The sequence below is a fragment of the Macaca thibetana genome, chromosome 19, assembly GCF_024542745.1.
Source record: "Macaca thibetana thibetana isolate TM-01 chromosome 19, ASM2454274v1, whole genome shotgun sequence".
Taxonomy (NCBI): Eukaryota; Metazoa; Chordata; class Mammalia; order Primates; family Cercopithecidae; genus Macaca; species Macaca thibetana.
In genome coordinates, this window is record NC_065596.1 from 41,656,036 (window position 1) to 41,683,058 (window position 27,023).

The 27,023-nt window shown below is 41.6% G+C and overlaps 1 protein-coding gene across 8 annotated transcripts in view; it reads right to left on the reverse strand.

Annotated features, from left to right (window-relative positions):
* ZNF569 (zinc finger protein 569) overlaps nucleotides 1–27,023 on the reverse strand; it is a 71,996-nt gene that overhangs the window by 7,508 nt on the left and 37,465 nt on the right. For 7 of the 8 annotated variants that reach the window (XM_050768933.1, XM_050768931.1, XM_050768934.1 and 4 more), the window contains 2 exons: nucleotides 11,496–11,622; nucleotides 11,100–11,195 (listed from right to left, as the gene is read on the reverse strand). In XM_050768933.1, coding sequence (XP_050624890.1) covers nucleotides 11,100–11,195; nucleotides 11,496–11,622 — 223 coding nt within the window. Of the gene's footprint in view, nucleotides 1–11,099; nucleotides 11,196–11,495; nucleotides 11,623–18,060; nucleotides 18,147–27,023 lie in introns of all 8 variants that reach the window. The other variant, XM_050768938.1, reaches the window with a different exon arrangement.

Sequence of the window (27,023 nt, forward strand, 5' to 3'; positions counted from 1 at the left end):
AGTGATGTTGAACTTTCATAAGCTTCTTGGCCATATTTATGTCTTGAAAAGTATCTGTTCATGTCCTTTCAATAGGGTTGTTTTTTTCTTGTAAATTTAAGTTCCTTATAGATGCTGGGTATTAGGCCTGTGTCAGATGCATAGTTTGCAAATATTTTCTCCCATTCTGTAGGTTGTCTGTTTACTGATAGTTTACATAAATAATGTTAACTAAATGTATTACAACAAATATATAAAAAGATAATAAAATAAAATCTATAAATCAATAATTCAAAATAGAAACATAGGCATACTTCAGAGATACTGTGGGTTCAGTTCCACACCACTACAATAAAGCATGTTACACAACTTTTTTGGTTCCCCAGTGCATATAAAAGTTATGTTGGCCGGGTGCGGTGGCTCACGACTGTAATCCCGGCACTTTGGGAGGCCGAGGTAGGTGAATCATTTGAGGTCAGGGGTTCAAGACCAGCCTGGCCAATATGGTGAAACCCTGTCTCTACTAAAAATTTTAAAAAATTAGCTGGGCGTGGTGGCAGGCGCCTGTACACACCCAGCTACTGGGAGGCTGAGGCAGGAGAATCATTTGAACCCAGGAGGTAGAGGTTGCAGTGAGCCGAGATCGCACCACAGCACTCCAACCTGTGTGTCTAAGAGAGACTCCATCTCAAAAAAAACCCCAAAAAACAAGTTAATACTATATACTGTAGTCTACTATGTATACAATAGCATCATGTCTAAAAAATGTACTACACCTTAATTTAAAAATATTGCTAAAAAAATGCTAACAATCATCTGAACCTTCCGTGAGTAATCTTTTTGCTGATAGGGGTTCTTCCTCAATGTTGATGGCTGCTGACTAATCAAGGAGGGATTGCAGAAAGTTGGGGTGGCTGTAGCAATTTCTTTTTTCTTTTCTTTTCTTGTTTTTTTTTGAGATGGAATCTTCCTCTGTTGCCCAGGCTGGAGTGCAGTGGCTCAATCTCTGCTCACTGCAACTTCTGCCTCCTGGGTTCAAGCGATTCTCCTGCCTCAGCCTCCTGAGTAGCTGGGATTACAGGTGTGCACCACGATGCCAGGCTAATTTTTTTTATTATTATTATTTTTAGTAGTGATGGAGTTTCACTAATGTTGGCCAAGCTACTCTCAAACTCCTGACCTCGTGATCCACCCGCCTCAGCCTCCCAAAGTGCTGGGATTACAGACATGGGCCACTGCGCCCGGCCGCAATTGCTTAAGATAACAATGAAGAGTCACATTGATTGATTTTTCTTTCACAAAAAGTTTATCTGTAGCATGTGATGATGTTTGATAGTACTTTACCCGCAGTAGAACTTCTTTCAAAAGTGTAGTCACTCCTCTCAAATCCTACCACTGCCTTATCAATTATATTTATGGAATATTCTAAATCATTGATTTCCACAATGTGCACAGCATCTTCACCAGGAGTAGATCCTGAAGAAATGACTTTCTTTGTTCATCCATAAGAAGTAATCCTTATCCCTGCTATCACGAGGCTACAGCAGTTCAGTCACATCTTCCGGCTCTACTTCTATTTCTACTTCTCTTGCTAGGGGCACATCTACAATAACTTCCTCCACTGAAGCCTTGAACCCTTCAAAGTCATCCATGAGGGTCAAATCAACCTCTTTCAAACTCCAGTTGATATTCTGATCTCCTCTCATGAGTCATGAATATTCATAATAGCACCTAGAATCATGAATCCTTTCCAGCCAGTTTTTACACTTTTTAATTTGCTTTACCCAGATCCATCAGAGGAATCATTACCTATGGAAGCTACTACGTTACAGAATGTGTTTCTTTTTTTTTTTCTTTTTAAAAAATTATTATTATACTTTAAGTTCTAGGGTACATGTGCATAACATGCAGGTTTGTTACATATGTATACTTGTGCCATGTTGGTGTGCTGCACCCATCAACTCGTCATTTACATCAGGTATAACTCCCAATGCAACCCCTCCCCCCTCCCCATGATAGGCCCCGGTGTGTGATGTTCCCCTTCCCGAGTCCAGGTGATCCCATTGTTCAGTTCCCACCTATGAGTGAGAACATGCGGTGTTTGGTTTTCTGTTCTTGCGATAGTTTGCTAAGAATGATGGTTTCCACCTGCATCCATGTCCCTACAAAGGACACAAAATCATCCTTTTTTAAGGCTGCATAGTATTCCATGGTGTATATGTGCCACATTTTCTTAATCCAGTCTGTCACTGATGGACATTTGGGTTGATTCCAAGTCTTTGCTATTGTGAATAGTGCCGCAATAAACATACGTGTGCATGTGTCTTTATAGCAGCATGATTTATAATCCTTTGGGTATATACCCAGTAATGGGATGGCTGGGTCATATGGTACTTCTAGTTCTAGATCCTTGAGGAATCGCCATACTGTTTTCCATAATGGTTGAACTAGTTTACAATCTCACTAACAGTGTAAAAGTGTTCTATTTCTCCACATCCTCTCCAGCACCTGTTGTTTCCTGACTTTTTAATGATTGCCATTCTAACTGGTGTGAGATGGTATCTCACTGTGGTTTTGATTTGCATTTCTCTGATGGCCAGTGATGATGAGCATTTTTTCATGTGTCTGTTGGCTGTATGCATGTCTTCTTTTGAGAAGTGTCTGTTCATATCCTTTGCCCACTTTTTGATGGGGTTGTTTGTTTTTTTCTTGTAAATTTGTTTGAGTTCTTTGTAGGTTCTGGATACTAGCCCTTTATCAGATGAGTAGATTGCAAAAATTTTCTACCATTCTGTAGGTTGCCTGTTCACTCTGATGGTAGATTCTTTTGCTGTGCGGAAGCTCTTTAGTTTAATTAGATCCCATTTGTCAATTTTGGCTTTTGTTGCCATTGCTTTTAGTGTTTTTGACATGAAGTCCTTGCCCATGCCTATGTCCTGAATGGTATTACCTAGGTTTTCTTCTAGGGTTTTTATGGTATTAGGTCTAACATTTAAGTCTCTAATCCATCTTGAATTAATTTTCGTATAAGGAGTAAGGAAAGGATCCAGTTTCAGCTTTCTACTTATGGCTAGCCAATTTTCCCAGCACCATTTATTAAATAGGGAATCCTTTCCCCATTTCTTGTTTTTCTCAGGTTTGTCAAAGATCAGATGGCTGTAGATGTGTGGTATTATTTCTGAGGACTCTGTTCTGTTCCATTGGTCTATATCTCTGTTTTGGTACCGGTACCATGCTGTTTTGGTTACTGTAGCCTTGTAGTATAGTTTGAAGTCAGGTAGCATGATGCCTCCAGCTTTGTTCTTTTGACTTAGGATTGTTTTGGCAGTGTGGGCTCTTTTTTGGTTCCATATGAACTTTAAAGCAGTTTTTTCCAATTCTGTGAAGAAACTCATTGGTAGTTTGATGGGGATGGCATTGAATCTATAAATAACCTTGGGCAGTATGGCCATTTTCACGATATTGATTCTTCCTATCCATGAGCATGGTATGTTCTTCCATTTGTTTGTGTCCTCTTTTATTTCACTGAGCAGTGGTTTGTAGTTCTCCTTGAAGAGGTCCTTTACATCCCTTGTAAGTTGGATTCCTAGGTATTTTATTCTCTTTGAAGCAATTGTGAATGGAAGTTCACTCATGATTTGGCTGTCTGTCTGTGACTGGTGTATAAGAATGCTTGTGATTTTTGCACATTTATTTTGTATCCTGAGACTTTGCTGAAGTTGCTTATCAGCTTAAGGAGATTTTGGGCTGAGACAATGGGGTTTTCTAAATATACAATCATGTCATCTGCAAAGAGGGACAATTTGACTTCTTCTTTTCCTAACTGAATACCCTTGATTTCTTTCTCTTGCCTGATTGCCCTAGCCAGAACTTCCAACACTATGTTGAATAGGAGTGGTGAGAGAGGGCATCCCTGTCTTGTGCCAGTTTTCAAAGGGAATTTTTCCAGTTTTTGCCCATTCAGTATGATATTGGCTGTGGGTTTGTCATAAATAGCTCTTATGATTTTGAGATACGTTCCATCAATACCGAATTTATTGAGCGTTTTTAGCGTGAAGGGCTGTTGAATTTTGTCAAAGGCCTTTTCTGCATCTATTGAGATAATCATGTGGTTTTTGTCCTTGGTTCTGTTTATATGCTGGATTACATTTATTGATTTGCGTATGTTGAACCAGCCTTGCATCCCAGAGATGAAGCCTACTTGATCATGGTGGATAAGCTTTTTGATGTGCTGCTGGATCCGGTTTGCCAGTATTTTATTGAGGATTTTTGCATCGATGTTCATCAGGGATATTGGTCTAAAATTCTCTTTTTTTGTTGTGTCTCTGCCAGGCTTTGGTATCAGGATGATGTTGGCCTCATAAAATGAGTTAGGGACGATTCCCTCTTTTTCTATTGATTGGAATAGTTTCAGAAGGAATGGTATCAGCTCCTCCTTGTACCTCTGGTAGAATTCAGCTGTGAATCCGTCTGGTCCTGGACTTTTTTTGTTGGTAGGCTATTAATTATTGCCTCAATTTCCGAGCCTGCTATTGGTCTATTCAGGGATTCAGCTTCTTCCTGGTTTAGTCTTGGGAGAGTGTAAGTGTCTAGGAAATTATCCATTTCTTCTAGATTTTCTAGTTTATTTGCATAGAGGTGTTTATAGTATTCTCTGATGGTAGTTTGTATTTCTGTGGGGTCGGTGGTGATATCCCCTTTATCATTTTTTATTGCGTCTATTTGATTCTTCTCTCTTTTCTTCTTTATTAGTCTTGCTAGCGGTCTATCAGTTTTGTTGATCTTTTCAAAAAACCAACTCCTGGATTCATTGATTTTTTTGGAGGGTTTTTTGTGTCTCTATCTCCTTTAGTTCTGCTCTGATCTTAGTTATTTCTTGCCTTCTGCTAGCTTTTGAATGTGTTTGCCCTTGCTTCTCTAGTTCTTTTAATTGTGATGTTAGAGTGTCAGTTTTAGATCTTTCCAGCTTTCTCTTGTGGGCATTTAGTGCTATAAATTTCCCTCTACACACTGCTTGAAATGTGTCCCAGAGATTCTGGTATGTTGTATCTTTGTTCTCATTGGTTTCAAAGAACATCTTTATTTCTGCCTTCATTTCATTATGTACCCAGTAGTCATTCAGGAGCAGGTTATTCAGTTTCCATGTAGTTGAGCAGTTTTGATTGAGTTTCTTAGTCCAGAGTTCTAGTTTGATTGCACTGTGGTCTGAGAGACAGTTTGTTATAATTTCTGTTCTTGTACATTTGCTGAGGAGTGCTTTACTTCCAATTATGTGGTCAATTTTGGAATAAGTGTGATGTGGTGCTGAGAAGAATGTATATTCTGTTGATTTGGGGTGGAGAGTTCTGTAGATGTCTATTAGGTCTGCTTGCTGCCGAGATGAGTTCAATTCCTGGATATCCTTGTTAACTTTCTGTCTCGTTGATCTGTCTAATGTTGACAGTGGGGTGTTGAAGTCTCCTATTATTATTGTATGGGAGTCTAAGTCTTTTTGTAAGTCTCTAAGGACTTGCTTTATGAATCTGGGTGCTCCTGTATTGGGTGCATATATATTTAGGATAGTTAGCTCTTCCTGTTGAATTGATCCCTTTACCATTATGTAATGGCCTTGTCTCTTTTGATCTTTGATGGTTTAAAGTCTGTTTTATCAGAGACTAGGATTGCAACCCCTGCTTTTTTTTTGTTCTCCATTTGCTTGGTAGATCTTCCTCCATCCCTTTATTTTGAGCCTATGTATGTCTCTGCATGTGAGATGGGTCTCCTGAATACAGCAAATTGATGGGTCTTCACTCTTTATCCAGTTTGCCAGTCTGTCTCTTTTAATTGGACCATTTAGTCCATTTACATTTAAGGTTAATATTGTTATGTGTGAACTTGATCCTGCCATTATGATATTAACTGGTTATTTTACTCATTAGTTGATGCAGTTTCTTCCTAGCCTCGATGGTCTTTACATTTTGGCATGTTTTTGCAATGGCTGGTACCAGTTGTTCCTTTCCATGTTTAGTGCTTCCTTCAGGGTCTCTTGTAAGGCAGGCCTGGTGGTGACAAAATCTCTAAGCATTTGCTTATCTGTAAAGGATTTTATTTCTCCTTCACTTATGAAACTTAGTTTGGCTGGATATGAAATTCTGGGTTGCAAATTCTTTTCTTTAAGAATGTTGAATATTGGCCCCCACTCTCTTCTGGCTTGTAGAGTTTCTGCCAAGAGATCTGCTGTTAGTCTGATGGGCTTCCCTTTGTGGGTAACCTGACCTTTCTCTCTGGCTGCCCTTAAGATTTTTTTCTTCATTTCAACTTTGGTGAATCTGGCAATTATGTGTCTTGGAGTTGCTCTTCTCGAGGAGTATCTTTGTGGCATTCTCTGTATTTCCTGAATTTGAATGTTGGCCTGCCCTACTAGGCTGGGGAAGTTCTCCTGGTTGATATCCTGAAGAGTGTTTTCCAACTTGGTTCCATTTTCCCCCTCACTTTCAGGCACCCCAATCAGATGTAGATTTGGTCTTTTTACATAATCCCATACTTCTTGCAGTCTTTGTTCATTTCTTTTTCTTCTTTTTTCTTTAGATTTCTCTTCTCGCTTCATTTCATTCATTTGATCCTCAGTTGCTGATACTCTTTTTTCCAGTTGATCAAGTCAGTTACTGAAGCTTGTGCATTTGTCACGTATTTCTCATGTCATGGTTTTCATCTCTGTCAGTTTGTTTATGGCCTTCTCTGCATTAATTATTCTAGTTATCCATTCTTCCACTCTTTTTTTCAAGATTTTTAGTTTCTTTGTGCTGGGTACGTAATTCCTCCTTTAGCTGTGAGAAGTTTGATGGACTGAAACCGTCTTCTCTCATCTCATCAAAGACATTCTCCGTCCAGCTTTGATCTGTTGCTGGCGATGAGCTGCGTTCCTTTGCAGGGGGAGATGCGCTCTTATTTTTTGAATTTCCAGCTTTTCTGCCCTGCTTTTCCCCCATCTTTGTGGTTTTATCTGCCTCTGGTCTTTGATGATGGTGATGTACTGATGAGGTTTTGGTGTGGGTGTCCTTCCTGTTTGTTAATTTTCCTTCTAACAGTCGGGACCCTCAGCTTTAGGTCTGTTGGAGATTGCTTGAGGTCCACTCCAGACCTTGTTTGCCTGGGTATCAGCAGCAGAGACTGCAGAAGATAGAATACTGCTGAACAGCGAGTGTACCTGTCTGATTCTTGCTTTGGAAGCTTCCTCTCAGGGGTGTACTCCACCGTGTGAGGTGTGGGGTGTTGGTCTGCCCCTAGTGGGGGATGTCTCCCAGTTAGGCTACTCAGGGGTCAGAGACCCACTTGAGCAGGCAGTCTGTCCGTTCTCAGATCTCAACCTCCGTTTTGGGAGATCCACTGCTCTCTTCAAAGCTGTCAGACAGAGTCGTTTGCGTCTGCAGAGGTTTCTGCTGCTTTTTGTTGTTGTTGTTGTTGTTGTTTAGCTGTGCCCTGTCCCCAGAGGTGGAGTCTACAGAGACAGGCAGGCCTCCTTGACCTGCTGTGAGCTCCACCCAGTTCAAGCTTCCCAGCGGCTTTGTTTACCTACTTAAGCCTCAGCAATGGCGGATGCCCCTCCCCCAGCCTCGCTGCTGCCTTGCCGTTAGATCGCAGACTGCTGTGCTAGCAATGAGGGAGGCTCTGGGTGTGGGACCCTCCCGGCCAGGTGTGGGATATAATCTCCTGGTGTGCCCGTTTGCTAAGACCCTTGGTAAAGTGCAGTATTGGGGTGGGAGTTACCCGATTTTCCAGGTGCTGTGTGTCTCAGTTCCCCTGGCTAGGAAAAGGGATTCCCTTCCCCCTTGCGCTTCCCAGGTGAGGTGATGCCTCGCCCTGCTTCAGCTCTCGCTGGTCGGGCTGCAGCAGCTGACCAGCACTGATTGTCCGGCACTCCCTAGTGAGATGAACCCAGTACCTCAGTTGAAAATGCAGAAATCACCTGTCTTCTGTGTCGCTTGCGCTGGGAGCTGTTCCTATTTGGCCATGTTGCTCCGCCCCCCAGAATGTATTTCTTAAATAATAAGACTTGAAAGTCAAAATTACACTTGATCCACGAGCTGCAGAATGGATGCTGTATTAGCAGGCATGAGAACCAACACTGATCTCCTTGTACATCTCCATTAGAGCTCTTGGGTGACCAAGTGCACTGTCAATGAGCAATATTTTCAAAGGAACTTTTTTTTTTCCCCCTGAGCAGTAGGTATCAACAGTGGGCTTAAAATATTTAGCAAATCAATGCTGTAAACAGATGTGCTACCATGCAGGCATTGTTATTCCATTTATAGAGCACAAGCAGGGTGTATGTAGTATAATTCTTAAGGGCCCTAGGATTTTCAGAATGGGGAATGAATATTGGCTCCAACTTAAAGTCACCACCTGCATTAGCCCCTAATAGGAGGGTCAGTCTATCCTTTGAACCTTTGAAGTGAGCCACTGACTTCACCTCTCTAGCTGTGAAAGTCCTAGATGGCATGTTCTTCCAATAGAAGGCTGTTGCATCTACATCGAAACTCTATTGTTTAGTTAGCCACCTTCATCAATAATCTTAGCTAGATCTTCTGAATAATTTACTGCAGCTTCCATTGGCTCTTACTGCTTTACCTTGTATTTTTATGTTGTGGAAATGGCCTCTTTCCTTAATCCTTATGAACCAACCTCTGCTAGCTTCAAACTTTTCTTCTGCAGCTTCCTCACCTCTAAGGCTTCATAGAATTGAAGATAATTAGGGGCTTGTCCTGGATTATGCTTTGGCTTAATGGAATGCTGTGGCTGGTTTAATCTTCTACCCAGACAACTAAAACTTCCTCCATATCAGCAATAAGGCTATTTTGCTTTCTTATCATTTGTGTGTATACTGTAGTGGCACTGTTTTTTTTCTTTTTTAGAGACAAGGTCTTGCTCTGTCACCCAGGCTGGAATACAGTGGTGTGATCTCAGCTTCCCAAGTAGCTGGGACTACAGGCATGCACCACTACATCCAGCTAATTTTTGTATTTTTAGTAAAGACAGGGTTTCACTGTGTTAGCCAGGATGGTCGATCTCCTGACCTTGTGATCCGCCCTCCTTGGCCTCCCAAAGTGCTGGGATTACAGTCGTGAGCCACCACGCCTGGCCGGCAATGATATTTTAAAATGCTAACAGACTACATTGAAGTTACTGGTAGAAATATAAATTATTACAGTCTCTTTGGAGGGCAAAAATGACTTTATAAAATTCAAAATATGTGTATATGGACATATATATGTATGTGTATATATGTGTATGTGTGTGTGTATACATATGCACACATACATTATATACACTTGCGTATACACATGACAAATATATCAGAAAATGGGAGCTACCAATAAATCTGCACTGACTTAAAACTTTTATTGAAATAAAAGTATGGTAGTGATTATTGAAGTATGAGAGCAAAACCTAAAAATACAGTGAGAAGTATGACTGTATATTTCAGACATTTAGAACAGAAAAAAGAAGAGAAAGTAAGGGCCTATAAATGTCAGTAGGTTTAATTTAATGACTGCAAATTAGTGAATGTATGCAAAAAGAAAGGATCCTGTATATGAGGGTGGACGGTACTCCCGAAGATGTTAGTAACAGAATGATTATCAAAGTAAGGCTGGAAACTTATTAGGAAAGGTTGGTATCTAGCACACAGGTAAGAAAGCCAACCAGATCTCTAAGTTCTGAGGAAAGAAATTAAGAATGGTATCTAGAAATGACATCTTAGGTTTATAAAAGAGTTTGCATCAATGGTCACTTTTGTATTACAAAAGTATACATCAGACCAGGCGCAGTGGTTCATGCCTGTAATCTCTGCACTTTGGGAAGTTGAGGCAGGTGGATCACTTGAGGTCAAGAGTTCAAGACCAGCCTGGCCAACATAGTGAAACCCCATCCCTACCAAAAATATCAAAAAATTAGTCGGGTGTGGTGGTGCATGCCTATAGTCCCAGCTACTCAGGAGGCTGAGGCACGAGAATCGTTTGAACCCAGGGGCCAGAGGTTGCAGTGCACCAAGATCGCTCCACTGCACTCCAGCCTTGGTGACAGAGTGAGACTCTGTCTCAAAGGAAAAAAAAAAAAAAAGCCGGGCCCGGTAGCTCACGGCTGTAATCCCAGCACTTTGGGAGGCTAAGTTGGGCAGATCACGAGATCAGGAGATCAAAACCATCCTGGCTAACATGGTGAAACCCTGTCTCTACTAAAAATACAAAAAATTAGTAGGGCATGGTGGCAGGCGCCTGTAGTCCCAGCTACTCAGGAGGTTGAGGCAGGAGAATCCCTTGAGCCCGGGAGGCAGGGGTTGCAGTGAGCCGAGATCACGTGGCTGTACTCCAGTCTGGTGACAGAGTGAGACTCTGTCACACACACACACAAAAGGTCTACAGCTTTCTGAAAAAAAATATATATATATATTTTTTGAGATGGGGTCTCATTCCGTTGCCCAGGCTAGAATGCAGTGCTGTGATCATGGCTTACTGCAGCCTCAACCTCCTAGGCTCAAGTGATCCTCCCACCTCAGCCTCCCAAGCAGCTGGGATCACAAGCGTGTGCCACCACACCTGGCTTTTTTTTTTTTTTTTTTACATAGTCGCACTCTGTCTCCCAGACTGGAGTGCAGTGGTGTGATCTTGGCTCACTGCAACCTCCGCCTCCCGGGTTCAAGCAATTCTCCTGCCTCAGCCTCCCGAGTAGCTGGGACTACAGGCTCCCGCCACCACACCTAGTTAAGTTTTTGTATTTTTAGTAGAGACAGGGTTTCACTGTGTTAGCCGGGATGGTCTTGATCTCCTGACCTCATGATCTGCCCACCTCGGCCTCCCAAAGTGCAGAGATTACAGGTGCGAGCCACGGCACCATGCCTAATTTTTCTTTTTCTTTTTTTTTAGAGATGAGATCTCACTATGTTGCCCAGGCTGGTCCCAAACTCCTGGACTCAAGCAATCCTTCCACCTTGGCTTCCCAAAGTGCTGGGACTATAGGTATGAACTACCGTGCCAAGCTCTGAAAATATCTTTGAAGAATATTTTAGAGGGATCAACCATTCACTGATTAATCATTAATAGGGCCCTGACCTCTCCTCACCTGTCTGGTTCCCTTCCACTTACCTTTCCAGTGTCTCCTTAATACTTCTTCCTCCATCACCCATGGTTCTTCTTCTTGCTCCAATTTGAAAATCACATCAGGTTTTGTGAATGGATAGCCTGTCAAAGGGAAGTTACATAGATTTGTGCATACATACTACTAGGAACAAAGAACCACCCAAAAATTGAGGCTGGCCCAGGAAAACCAGGCTTTCTAAAGGACAAGAAAATGTGGCTTCTAGGGATGCTGTCTCCTTTTGTTCTGAAAACTGCAGCATGGACATTCACATGAGCAAAAGCATCCCAGGGGCAAGCTCACTCTAATATTTAAAAGGTCCACATATTTCAGAAACACTAGGGGGGTAGGGGGGTAAGGTACTTTCTTTCCAGAGTTTGAATTATATAGTGAATTACTCTTACCCACTGTGATTAAGTTGTTATAGTTTTCTAGCATCACGTTCCGGTACAGGTTTCTCTGAGCAGGATCCAATCTCTTCCACTCCTCCTGGGTGAAGTCAATAGCCACATCTTTGAATGTCACTGTTCCCTGTAACAACACACTCCCACTCAATCTGAAGTATCCATCTTAGGTGATGGTAAACAAAATATATTGAACCTTGTTCTGGTATTAATCAGAGGTTATTTAAAAAGCCCATCATATTAGCAGCCTGCTGTCAGTTTATGTTCATTTACTGATTTAGCAAGCACATGTTTTTAATATCTACCATGAGTTAAAGGGGAGATGTTAGGTACCAATTTATCTTGAGTGTGAAAGAAATGGAAAAATAAAACTTTAACCAAGTTAAGTGGTTTGAGATCTCAAAAGATACCAAAGGCAGGAAAAAATGAAAGCAAGGCTTAGATGGAAGCAGAAGCAGGGGACAGAATGATAGGTGAAATCTGTGGTATGGTGGGACATGCAATTGTAGATAGCCACTGATTTAGCAGTTGGACATATTGTTCATAAGATCAGGAGAAATCCACATTGGAAATGAAGACTTATTGGTCATCAGCCTGTAGTATGTGTCTGCAGCCATGCAAATGGGATCTGATTGCTTAAAGAGTTTACATATACTGGAAAAGGGACCACAGATAGAATCTCAGAGACAACCATGAAAAAAATATGCCCTGGTAACAATTTGTCAGGGGAAAAATAACCTGAAATCCAGGGGCTTTTAATATTTCCTCTTATCTGGGAGGAAGATCCAAATAAGCTTGGATAAAGCACTTAGTGAGGAAGTGGGACTGAGGAGAAAGCATGATGTGAAAATCTGGCGCTGGTATAATAGTTTCACCAATTACAGGGAAGGACATGAGCACATAAGACACACTCTTGCTGGGACTACCTCAGCTGCAGACTTTTTCCTCAGGAAGTTGTATTTTCTTCAAGAGATCAGATCATTAAACTAGTAAATAAATTTTAAAAATCAGCACCAAAGATTTTACAAGAAAATCCTAATTGCCCCTAGCTCAAGAGTAAAAGAATCCCAAAAAGAAGTCATTAAAATACATTTGAAGAAAATACTTGAGAAAAATAATTTAGTAAATGCAAAAATAGAAACAATTTAAAGTGAAAAATTTAGAACTTGTATATACATAAATCTCCATATTTAAAAGCTGGAGCTAGGCGCGGTGGCTCCCGCCTGTAATTCTATGACTTTGGGAAGCCGAGGTGGGAGAAGTGCTCGAGGCCAGTTCAAGGCCAGTCTGGGCAACACAGCAGAACCCCATCTCTACAATCAATCAATCAATCAATCAATCAAAGCCGTGTATGATGGTACGTGGCTATAGTCCCAGCTACCTGGGAGGCTGAGGCGGGAAGACTGCTTAAGCCTGGGAGTTTGAGGCTGCAGTGAGCCATGATCTCACCACTGCACTCCAGCAGCCTGGGCAATAGAGCAAAACCCTGTCTCTTAAAAGAAAAAAAAGTTGATAGTTTAAGAAGAATGAATTAGCCAAATATTTAGTAAGTTTAATGAAGAAAAATAAACATCCCAAACTAGGAAAAACCATTAAAACTAATCAATATTTAAAGTAGTACATATCTGTGGTTTGTTTTTTTTTTTTTTAGATAGAGGCTCTCCCTGTCACCCAGGCTGGAGTGCAGTGTGGCGTGATTTTGGCTCTCTACAACCTCCATCTCCTGGATTCAAATGATTCTCCTGCCTCAGCCTCCCAAGTAGCTGGGACTACAGGCGTACACCACCACACCCAGCTAAATTTTGTACTTTCAGTAGAGACGGGGTGTCCCCATGTTGGCCAAGTTGGTCTCTTAACTCCTGACCTCAAATGATCTGCCTGCCTCCGCCTCCCAAAGTGCTGGGATTACAGGTGTGAGCCACCATAACCAGCCTGAAATTTTAAAATTCATAACGAAATGAATAAGCTAAAGGGAAACATAAGCCTAAGAAGAAAATCTCAACAGTGCAATACTGTAGCAACCCCTGTTATTCTTCTATTCCAATATTTATTCTGTCTTCCCAATTTCTGGCCAGGCACATGGTCTGCTGAAATAAGTATTAATATGTTTATATTATAAAGTTCTGGAGAGTGAGATGAAAGTACTGCATGCAACTGCTGATAAGTGAGCATAAAAGCACGAGGTATACCATTTCTCCCAAGCTTCTACCTTCTTGTAGAATGGTAAGTCAATGTGATGGTTAGAGCAAATACAGCCATTTGAGATGAGGCAGAAGTCAACAACTGAGAATGGTAGAGCAATGAAGGAGAAAGCGTTTTGTTTTCTGCCCGTTGGAGCTACAGGATCAGTGCTGAACTTCAATATGAGAGATAAATAAACTTCTATCTTGTTTAAGCAAAGGTTATCTGGGCTTTCTATCACGGGCAGTCAAGTGTAATACTAACAGATTAATATGTTCATGCCAGATCTGGCCATCCTTTGGCAGCTATGAAGGCGTGGTGCTCAAATCCTCTTTAAGGGAATCCACTGTGAGAAGCATAGTTGGCAAACAGCCATGCTAAAGTCATGATACCCCAACACTGCTTCCAGCCACAGGCTCAGCATAGTGAGGCTATTAAAGTCTGGACTATTACACCTGATATGGTTTTCCTCCAGTGGGAAAGCTTTGGTCAGCAACTCCCCTTTGGCCTGGCTGAGACTTTCTCACAGCTTCAGGGTGGTCTGAGTTGGCAGAAAAAAGTATTAGTAAACTTGAAGACAGATCAACAAAAATGATGCAATTTGAAGAAAAGACAGAAAAAAGGACAAAGAAAAATGAATACAGGCTGGACACAGTGGCTCATGCCTGTAATCCCAGTGCTTTGGGAGGCCAAGGTGGGAGGATCACTTGAGGCTAGGAGTTCAAGACCAGCCTGGTCAAGACGGTGAGACCCTATCTCTACCAAAAAATTTAAGAAATCAGCCAGGTGTGCTGACACATGCCTATAGTCCTAGCCACTCAGGAGACAGAGGTGGGAGGACTGATTTAGCCCAAGAGTTCAAGGTTACAGTGAGCTATAATTGTGCCACTGCATCTAGCCTGGGTGACAGAGTGAGACCCTATCTCAAAAAAAAAAAAAAAAAAAAGAATGTAGACTCAGAAATGTTACAGCAATAAGTGCATCAACATATGCATAATTTAGTGTAAGTTAGAGAGGAGAGAGAAGAGGACAGAAAAATATTCAAAGACATAATGACTGAAAACTTCCCACATTTCATGAAAAACATTAATGTACATATTCAAGCTCAATGAATTTCAAGTAGGATAAATGCAACAAGATACACACCTAAACACATCATAGTCAAAATGTTGAAAATAAATATAAAGAGAACATCTTGAAAACAGCAAGGGAAAACAATTTATCATCTTCATCAACCACAATAAAACTAATAGCTGACTTCTCATCAAACACAATGGAGGACAAATAGCAATGGGACAACATATTAGATGTTCTGAAAGAACAAAAAAACTATCAGAGGGGAAGCAGGGAAAGAGGGCCCAATAGAAGACTCCACTGATCATCCCCCCCACAGGAACACCAAACTGAACAACTATCCACACACACACAAAAAAAAGCATCTTCATCATAACCAAAAATCAGGTCAGCAATCACAGTATCTGGTTTTAACTTCACATCACTGAAAGTGGCACTGAGGAGGATAGGAAAGACAGTCTTGAATTGCTGATGCCATTCCATCCCTATCCTCCAGCAGTGGTCATATGGTGGTAAGAAAGAATCTATGCTCCTGGAGGAGGGAGACCAAGAGTGATTGTAGGACTTTGCACTGGAACTCAGTGGTGCCCCGTCACAGCAGAAGGCAACACTGGGGAGAACTCAGTTGGTGCCGACACCAGAAGTATTTAGACCATCCCTAGCCAGTCTGGGGGAATTGTCCATTGTAGCAGTAGGAACCTGAATTCCGGCAAGCCTCACCACCATGGGCTAAAGAGCTCTAGGGTCCTAAGTGACCTTGAAAGGCAGTCTAGGCCACAGGAATTGCAATTCCTGGGCAAGTCCTGGTACTGTGCTGGGCTTGGAGCCAGTGGACTAGAGGAGCATGGGACCCGGTTAGACACCAGCTAGGGTAGCCAAGGGAGTGCTTGTGCCACTCTTTCCCTAACCTGAAGTAGTGCAGCTCGCAACTCCAGGAGAGAGCCCTTCTTTTCACTTGAGAAGAGCAGAGGGAAGAGTAAAGAGGACTTTGTCTTGCACCTTGGATACCAGCTTAGCTACAGTATGATAGGACACCAGGCAGAGGCCCCCATTCCATGCGCCAGCTCCTGGATGAAACTTCTAGACACACCCTGGACCAAAAGGTAACCCGTTGCCTTGAGAGGAAGAACTCAATCTTGGCAGCATTCATCACCTACTGACTAAAGAGCCCTTGAGCCCTCAACAGTCAGCAGTGGTAGCCAGGTACTACTCACCATGGGCCTTGGGTGAGACTCAGAGATGTGCTGGCTTCAGGTGTGACCCAGCACATTTCCCGTATGGTGGCTACAGGGAGAGACTCCTGCTTGAGAAAAGGAGAGGGAAAAGTACAGGGAACTTTGTCTTGCAGCTTAGGTACCAACTTGGCCACAGTGTGGTACAGCACCAACTGGGTTCTTGGGATCCCCAATTCCAGGCCTTGCCTCTTGGATAGCATTTCTGGACCTGCCCTGGGCCGAAGGGGAGCTTGCTGCCCTGAAGGGGGAATCCCAGGCCTGGCAACATTCACCACAAGCTCACTGAAAAGGCCTTGGGCCTGGAGTGAACATTGGTGGTAGCCAGGCCATACCTGCCATGGGCCTGGGTCAGTGGTAGCCATGGGGAGAAATTCCTCTGCTTGTGGAAAGGGGAGGGAAGAGTGGGAAGGACTTTGCCATGTGGCTTGGGTGCCAGTCCAGCCACCATAGAATAGAGCACCAAGTAGATTCCTAAGGTTTCTGACTCCAGGCCCTGGCTGCTGGACGGCATCTCTGGACCTGCCCGTGGCTGGGCAGAACTTGCCACTCTAAAGGTAAGGATATAAAACTGGCTGGCTTTGCCACCTGCTGATTGTAGAGCGATAGGGCCTTCAGTGAACACAGGCCTTGGGTGAACTTTAGTGAACACTGTGGGCGTTCGGTGAGACTCAGTGCTGTGCTGGCTTCATCTGACTGAGCGTAGTCCCAGTGGTGGTGGCCACAGGGGTGCTTGTGTCACCCCTCCCCCAGCTCCAGGCAGCTCAGCACAGTCTGTTTGGGAGAAAGTAAGACAAGAGTCTCTACCTGGTAATCCGGATAATTCTTCCAGAGAATTCTTCTGGATCTTATCTAGGACCATCAAGGTGGTACCTGTATGAGTCTGTAAGAGCCACAGTGTTACTGGGCTTGGCATGCCCCCCTGATGCAGACATGGCTGCAATGACCAAAAACTTAGATCAAAACACCCAAGTCCCTTCAAATACCTGGAAAGCCTTGCCAAAAAGGGCAGGTATAACAAGCTCAGACTGCAAAGACTGCAATAAATATCTAACTCTTCACTGCCCAGACATCAACAAACATCCATAGGCATTAAGACCATCTAGGAAAACATGACCTCACCAAATTGAACTCAATAAGATACCAGGGACCAATCCTGGAGACACAGAAATCTGTGACCTTTCAGATAGAGAATTCAAAATAGCTGTTTTCAGGAAACTCAATGAAATTCTACATAACACAGAGAAAGAATTTAGAATGCTATCAGATAAATTTAACAAAGAGACTGAAATAATTAAAAAGAATAGAGCTGAAATTCTGGAGCTGAAAAATGCAATGGACAAACTGAAGAATGCATCTGTCTTTTTTTCTTTTTTTTTTTTATTTTTTTTGAGACAGAGTCTCTGTCATCCAGGCTGGAATGCAGTGGTGTGATCATGGCTCACTGCAGCCTCAACCTGCCAGGCTCAAGTGATCCTCCTACCTCAGCCTCCCAAAAAGCAGGGACCACAGGTGCATGCCACATACCCAACTAAGTTTTTAATGTTTTTGTAGAGATGGTAGTCTCACTATGTTGCCCAAGCTTGTCTCAAACTCCTGGGCTCAAGTGATCCTCACGCCTTGGCCTCCCAAAATGCTAGGATTATAGGCATGAGCCACCACCCTCACCCACATCAGTCACTGAACAGCAGAATTGATGAAGCAGAGGGAAGAATTAGTGAGCTTGAAGATAGGCTATTTGAAAATACACAGTCAGAGGAGACAAAAGAAAAATAAGTAAGAAAGAATGAAGCCTGTAAGATCTAGAAAATAGCTTCAAATGGGCAAATCTAAGACTTATTGGCCTTAAAGAGGAGGTAGAGAGACAGGGGTAGAAAGTTTATTCGATGGGATAACAACAGAGAACTTTCCAAACCTAGAAGAAAGATATTGATATTCAAGTACAAGAAGGTTATAGAACACCAAGTAGATTTAAACCAAATAAGACTACTTCAAGACACTTAATAATCAGACTCCTAAAAGGTCAATGATAAAGAAAGGATCCATTTAAACACAGCAAGAGAAAAGAAACAACATACCAATGGAAGCTCCAATATGTCTGGCAGCAGACTTTTCAGTGGAAATTTTACACACCAGGAAAGAGCGACACGACATATTTACAGTCCTGAAGGAAAAAAACTTTTATGCTAGGATAGTGTATCTGGTGAAAATAACCTTCAAACGTGAAGGAGAAATAAAGGCTTTCCCAGACAAAGAACAGCTGAGAGATTTCATCAACACCAGACCTGTCCTACAAAAAAATGCTAGAGAGTCCTTCAACCTGAAAAAATGACATTAATGAACAATAAGAAATCATGTGAAAGTATAAAACTCACTGGTAATAGAAAGTACACAGAAAATGCAGAATGTTATAACACTGTAATTGTGGTGTGTAAACTACTCATATCTTGAATAGAAAGATGAGAAGAATGGGCTGGGCGCAGTGGCTCACACCTGTAATCCTAGCACTTTGGGAGGCTGAGGCGGGCAGATCACGAGGTCAACAGACTGAGACCATTCTGGCCAACATTGTGAAACGCCATCTCTACTAAAAATACAAAAATGAGCTGGGCATGGTGGCACATGCCTGTAGTCTCAGCTACTCAGGAGGCTGAGGAAGAAGGATCGCTTGAACCCGGAAGGCGGAGGATGCAGTGAGCTGAGATCACACCACTGCACTCCAGTCTGGTGACCGAGTGAGACTCCATCTCAAAAAAAAAAAAAAAGAAAGATGAGAAGATTAATCAATATAAATAAATCAGTAACTAAAACTATTTCAAGACACAGTACAATAAAATATAAATAAAAACAGCAAGCCGGGTGCGGTCGCTCACACCTGTAATCCCAAACCCTTGGGAGGCTGAGGTGAGTGGATCACAAGGTCAGGAGATCGAGACCATCCTGACCAACATGGTGAAACCCTGTCTCTACTAAAAATACAAAAAAATTAGCTGGGTGTGGGGTGGCGCACGCCTGTAGTCCCAGATACTCAGGAAGCTGAGGCAGGAGAATTGCTTGAACCTGGGAGGCAGAGGTTGCAGCGCGCCGAGATCGCGCCACTGCGCTCCAGCCTGGTAACAGCAAGACTCCATCTCAAAAATAAGTAAATAAATAAAATAAAAAGTAAAAACAGCAAAAGGCTAAAAAAGCAGGGAGACAAAGTTAAAGTGTTGAGTTTTTACTAATTTTCTCTTGGGCTGTTTATGCAATCAGTGTTAATTTGTCATCAGTTTAAAATAATAGGTTATATTATTTGCAAGCCTCATGACAACCTCAAATCAAAAAACATACAACAGATACACAAAAAGTAAAATGCAAGAAATTAAAACATACCACTGGAGACAACCACCTTCCCAAAAAGGAGGACAGGAAAGGAGGAAAGGAAGACCACAAAACAACCTGGAAATAACAAAATAGCAGGACTAAGTCCTTACTTATCAATAATAACATTGAATGTAAATGGACTAACATTTGAATGTAAAGCTCTCCAATCAAAAGACAGAGTGGCTGAATGTATTATTTAAAAAAACAAACAAACAAAAAACAGGATCCAAAAATCCGTTGCCTACAAGAAACACACTTCACTTATGAAGACACACAGAGACTGAAAATAGATAGAAAAATACATTACATGCAAATGAAACCAAAAAAGAGCTGGACTAGCTATACTTAGACAAAATATACTTCAAGACCAAAACTATAAAAAGAGACAAATAAGGTCATTACATGACGATAAAGGGGTCAATTCAGCAAGAGGATATAACTGTCAACATGTATGCACCCGACGTTGGAGCACTCAGATATATAAAGCAAATATTACAGTAAAAGAGAGAGATAGACCCAATAGAATAATTGCTGGAGACTTCAACATTCTACTTTCAGCACTGGACAGATTATCCAGATAGAAAATCAACAAAGAACTATCAGACTTAATCTGTACTACAGACCAAATGGACATAATAGATATATACAGGACATTTCATCCAGTGGCTGCAGAATGCACATTCTTCTCCTCAGCACATGGACCACTCTCAAGGATAGACCATGTTAGGCCATAAACAAGTCTTAAAACACTCAAAAAATTAAAATTATATAAGATATCTTCTCTAACCACAGTGGAATAAAACTAGAAATCAAGGAGTAATTGTGGAAACTATACGAACACACGGAAATTAAACAATATGCTCCTGAATGATCACTGGGTCAATGAAGAAATTAAGAAAAAAATTTAAAAATTTCTTGAAATAAATGATAATGGAAACACAACACATCAAAGCCCATAGGATACGGCAAAAGCAGCACTAAAAGGACAGTTTATAGCTATAAGGACCTACATCAAACAAGAAGAAAAACTTCAAATAAACAATTTAATGATGCATCTTAAAAGAACTAGAAAAGAGCAAACCAAACTCAAAATTATTAGAAGAAAAGAAATAAAGATCAGAGCAGAAATAAATGAAATGAAGAAAAGATACAAAAGATTAACAAAATAAAAAATCAGTTTTTTGAAAAAATAAAATCAGCAAACTTTTAGCCAGACTAAGAAAAGAAGAGAAGGCCCAAATAAGTAAAATCAGAGATGAAAAAAGAGACATAACCAATACTGGAGAAATCCAAAGGATCATTAGAAGCTACTATGAGCAACTATATGCCAATAAATTAGAAAACCTAGAAGAAATGAATTCCTAGAAAATACAACCTACCAAGATTGAACCATGAAAAAATCCAAAACCTGAAAAGACTAATAACAAGTAATGAGATTGAAGCTGTAATAAAAAGTCTCCAAGCAAAGAAAAGCTCATGGCTTCCCTGCTGAATTTTACTGAACAATTAAAGAAGAAATAATACCAATCCTAATTAAACTATTCCAAATAATAGAGGAAGAGGGAATACTTCCAAACTCATTCCAGGAGGGCAATATTACCCTGATATGAAAACCAGACCAAGACACATCAAAAAATAAAAAAATCAAAAAATAAAACTATAGGCCAATATCCTTGCTGAACATTGATGCAAAAATCCTCAAAATACTAGCCAACCGAATTCAGCAACACATTAAAAAGATAATACATCATGACTAAGTGGGATTTATCTTAGAAATGCAAGGATGGTAAAACATGCGCAAATCAATCAATGTGATATATCACATCAACAGAATGAAGGACAAAAACCATATGATCATTTCAACTGGTGCTGAAAAAGCATTCGATAAAATTCAACATCCCTTCCATGATAAAAACTCTCAAAAACTGAGTACAGAAGGAACATACCTCAATACGATAAAAGCCATATATGACAGACTCACAGCTAGTATACTGAATGGGGAAAAACAGAAAGCCTTTCCTCTAAGATCTGGAATATGACAAGGCTGCCTACTTTCACCACTGTTATTCAACATAGTACTGGAAATCCTAGCAAGAGAAATCAGATAAGAGAAGTAAAAGGCATCCGAAGAAGTCAAATTATCCTGTTTGCATATGATATGATCTTCTATTTGAAAAAACCTGAAGACTCTAGCAAAAAAACTATCAGAACTGATAAACAAATTCAGTAAAGTTGTGGGATACAAAATCAACATAGAAAAATCAACAGCATTTCTATATGCCAACAGCAAACAATCTGAAAAAAGAAATCAAGAAATTAATCCCATTTATAGTAGCTAAAAATAAAATCCCTAAGAGTTAACCAAAGAATTGAAAGATCTCTACAATGACAATTATAAAACACTGATGAAAAAAATTGAAGAGGACACAAAAAAATGGAAAGACAGTCCATGCTCATGGGTTAGAAGAATCAATATTATTAAAATGTTCATACTACCTAAAGCAATCTACAGATTCAATGCAATTATTATCAAAATACCAATGACATTCTTCACAGAAATAGAAAAATATGCTAAAATTTATATGGAACCACCAAAGACCCAGAACAGGCAAAACCACCCTGAGCAAACAGAAAAAAAACTGGAGGAGCCTGACTTCAGATTATACTACAAAACTACAGTAACCAAAACAGCATGGTACTGAGGTAAAAACAGACACATAGGCCAGGAAGGGTAGCTTGTGCCTGTAATCCCAGCACTTTGGGAGGCTGAGGGGGAGAAGTGCTTGAGCCTGAGAGTTTGAGTCCTGGGCTACATAGTGAGACCTTGTCTCTACAAAAAAATAAAAAATTAGGCATGGTGGTGTGCACCTGTGGTACTCGGGAAGCTGAGGCAAGAGGATTACCTAAGCCGGGGAGGTCAAGGCTGCAGCAAGCCATGTTCACACCTCTGCACTCCAGCCTGAGCAAGACAGCAAGAGAGCAAGATCCTGTCAGAAGCAGCGGCAACAAAGACTAACAACAAGCAGACACACAGACCAATAGAACAGAATAGAGAACCCAGAAGCAAATCCATACATCTCCAATGAACTCATTTTCAACAATGGTGCCAAGAAATACACTGGGGAAAGAACAGTATCTTCAATAACTGGATATCCATACGCAGAAGAATGAAACTAGATCCCTTATATCTTGCCATACACAAAAATAAAATCAAAGTGGATTAAAGACTTAAATATAAGACCTCAAACTATGAAACGACTAAAACACTGAGGAAACTCAGGATAATGGACTGGACAAAGGTTCCTTGAGTAATAACCCCATAAGCACAGGTAGCCAAAGCGAAAATGGACAAATGGGATCATATCAAGTTAAAAAGCTTCTGCACATCAAGGGAAACAATTAGCAAAGTGAAGAGGCAACCCACAAAATGGGAGAAAATATATGTAAACTATCTATCAGACAGGGGATTAATAACTAGATAATATAAGGAGCTCAAACAACTCTATATGAAAAAAATCTAATAATATGATTTAAAAAGGGGGAAAGATCTGAAGACATTTCTCAAAGGACATACAAATGGCAAACAGGCATATGAAAAGGTGTTCAACATCACTGATCATCAGATAAATGCAAATCAAAACTACAGTGAGATATCATCTCACCCCAATTAAAATGGTTTTTTTTGTTTGTTTGTAATGGAGTTTCACTCTTGTTGCCCAAGCTGGAGTGCAGCGGTGCGATCTTGGCTCACTGAAACCTCCGCCTCCTGGGTTCAAGCGATTCTCTTACCTCAGCCTCCCGAGTAGCTGGGATTACAGGTATGCACCACCACGCCTGGCTCATTTTTGTATTCTTAGTAGAGACGGGGTTTCACCATGTTGACCAGGCTGGTCTTGAACTCCTGACCTCAGATGATCCACCCGCCTTGGCCTCCCAAAGTGCTGGGATTACAGGCATTAGCGACCGTGCCTGGCCTTAAAATGGCTTTTATCCAAAAGACAGGTAATAATAAATGCTGGCCAGGATGTGGAGAAAAGGGAACCCTCATATATTGTTGGTGGGAATGTAAATTAGTACAACCAGATGGAGAAACGTTTGGAGGTTCATCAAAAAAGTAAAATACAACTATCATATAACCCAGCAATCCCACTGCTAAGTATATACCCAAAAGAAAGGAAATCAGTGTATTAAAGAGATATCTGCACTCCCTTATTTATTGCTTCCTTGTTTATTCACAATAGCCAAGATTTGGAATCAAGCTAAGTGCTCATCAAGAAACGGATGGATAAAGAAAATGTGATACATACACACCTTGGAGTACTATTCAGCCATAAAAAAGAACAAGATCCTGTCATTTGCAACAACATGGATGCAACTGGAGATCATTATGTTAAGTGAAATAAGCCAGGCACAGAACGACAAACCTCACATATTCTCACTTATTTATGAGAGCTAAAAATTAAAACAACTGAACTCATGGAAATAGAGCACAGAATAATGGTTACCAGCAGCTAGCAAGGATAGTGGGTGGGGGAAATGGGGATGGTTAATAGGTACAAACACAGTTAGAATGAATAAGATCTAACATTTGATAGTGCAACAGGACAACTATAGTCAACAATAATTTATTTGTACGTTTAAAAATAACCAAGAGAGTAAATTGTAACACAAAGGATAAATGCTTGGATAGATACCCTATTTACCCTGATTACTCATTGTATGCCTATATCAAAATATCTCGCCAGGCGTGGTGGCTCACGCCTGTAATGCCAGCACTCTGGGAGGCCGAGATAGGCGGATCACAAGGTCAGGAGATCAAGACCATCCTGGCTAACACGGTGAAACCCTGTCTCTACTAAAAAAAAAAAAATACAAAAAAAAATTAGCTGGGGGTGGTGGCGGGTGCCTGTAATCCCAGCTACTCCGGAGGCTAAGGCAGGATAATGGCGTGAGCCCAGGAGGCAGAGCTTGCAGTGAGCCGAGATCGCGCCACTGCACTCCAGCCTGGGCGGCAGAGCGAGAATCCATCTCAAAACAAAACATCTCACGTACCTCATAAATGTATACCTCATACAGTATACACCTACTATGTTTCTACAAAAGCTAAAAATTAAAAACAAAAAAAAAACTATCAACAAAGAATCCTATATTTAGGAGACTTATCTTTTTTTTCTTTTTTTGAGATGGAGTCTTGCTGTGCTGCCCAGGCTGGAGTGCAGTGGCACAATGTCGGCTGACTGCAAGCTCTGCCTCCCGGGTTCACGCCATTCCCCTGCCTCAGCCTCCCAAGTAGCTGGGACTACAGGCACCCACCACCACGCCTGGCTAATTTTTTGTATTTTTAGTAGAGACGGGGTTTCATCATGTTAGCCAGGATGGTCTGGATCTCCTGACCTGGTGATCCATATGCCTCGGCCTCCCAAAGTACTGGGATTATAGGCATGAGCCACCACGCCTGGCCAGAAACTTATCTTTCAAACATGAAGGTGATTATGTTAGGTGAAAGAAGCCAGACAGAAAAGGTCACATATTTTATTATTGTATACATATGAAATATTCAGAATAGATAATTGTCCGGAGCTGCGTGGCCCGGCCATAGCGATTATAACTGACGACTGACGCCTGAGCTCTATACATTTCCACTTTATGCCTCCTCCCTAGATTTACTTTCTTCCCTGTTCTGCTGTCTCATACGACAGTACAAAATGGCGCTCTTCCTGGTTCTTCATCACCAATTTTCCCGCGCCCGGGAAAATGATCAACTTACAGCGCAGGCGCCATCCCGCGCCCGGGAAAATTACCAACCGACGGCGCAGGCGCAACATGACGTCCGACCGAAGAAACCGAGACCTACCTGGCCACGCCCACCGCAGGGCCACCATCATCGCCCTGGCCCAACTTCCGCCCCTGCCGGTCTATATAAGGCATTACACTGCCACCAATAAACGAGACTTGATCAGGATACTGTCTTGTCTCCATTTCTCGTGTCTCTTGTACCCCCGAGTTCCCACTCCCTCTTCTAGGGCCTACATTGACGATCCCGTGGGATGGGACACGTGGCGCCTCAACGTGGAGCCTGGAAACGAGGGATTCCGTGAGGAAGAGGACGCGAAAGAACGGTCGACCGTCAAGCTGAAACTAAACTCCTCCGATCACCGCGGGAACCTGCCACGTCAGAATCGAAGGTAAGTGACGTGTCCGAAATGGGACAAGAATTAAGTCAACATCAAATCTATGTAGGACAATTAAAAGAGGCTTTAAAGATACGAGGAGTAAAGGTTAAAGGTAATGATTTGTTTAAATTTTTTGATTTTGTAAAAGACACTTGCCCTTGGTTCCCACAGGAAGGAACTATTGATATTAAAAGATGGCGTAGAGTAGGAGATTGTTTTCAAGATTATTATAATACTTTTGGGCCAGAAAAAATTCCTGTGACTGCCTTCTCTTATTGGAATCTCATTAAAGATTTGATAGATAAAAAGGAGGTCGATCCACAAGTCATGGCCACGGTCGCTCAAACAGAACATATTCTAAAGGTTAGTTCCCGCTCTAACCTCACAAAGCCTCCGCAAGATACGGAGGAGGATCTCATTTCCCTTGAGAGCGATGATGAGGAAGTCAAATCTCCTTCTGTAACAGATAAAGAAATGTTACACAAAAACAAACAGAAAAAATATCCAGTTTTACAAACGCCTCAAAAAGAGGAAGAAACTAATAAGCCTGATCAATCAGACATAAATTGGGATGATTTAGAGGAAGAGGCGGCTAAATATCATAACCCCGACTGGCCTCCCTTTACTCCACGCCCGCCCCCATGTAATGGGACACGTAATGGGGCTTCTGCGCCCATTGTTATGGCAGTAGTAGATCCCAAAGAAGAATTAAAACAAAAAATTGCTCAACTAGAAGAACAAATTAAACTTGAGGAGTTGCATCAATCATTGATAATTAGGCTCCAAAAATTAAAAACAGGAAATGAAAAGATACCTAACCCAGATGTTATGGAGGGTTCCCTGCGCCCACCTCAGCGGCCTGGACAGCATGTTCTAAGAGGGGGGTTAGTTGCTAGCCGACATAGAGAAGACTCCTCCCCCAAGGACATCTTCCCAGTTACTGAAACCACAGATGGGCAAGGACAAGCTTGGAGACATCATACTGGGTTTGATTTCACTATCATAAAAGAGTTAAAAACTGCTGCTTCTCAATATGGGGCTACTGCTCCATATACTCTCGCAATAGTGGAATCTGTAGCCGATAACTGGCTCACCCCTACAGATTGGAATACCTTAGTTAGGGCAGTCCTTTCTGGGGGAGATCATTTAATTTGGAAGTCAGATTTTTTTGAAAATTGTAGGGACACAGCTAAAAGAAACCAACAGGCAGGAAACGGCTGGGATTTTGATATGTTAACTGGTTCAGGTAACTATGCAGACACTCAGGCCCAAATGCAATATGATCCTGGCTTGTTTTCACAAATCCAGGCAGCTGCTACAAAAGCCTGGAGGAAACTCCCTGTTAAAGGAGACCCAGGGGCCTCACTCACGGCAGTCAAACAAGGACCAGATGAGCCGTTCTCAGATTTTGTACATAGACTCATGACCACGGCAGGTAGAATTTTTGGAAATGCAGAAACGGGTGTAGATTATGTTAAACAGTTGGCATATGAAAATGCCAACCC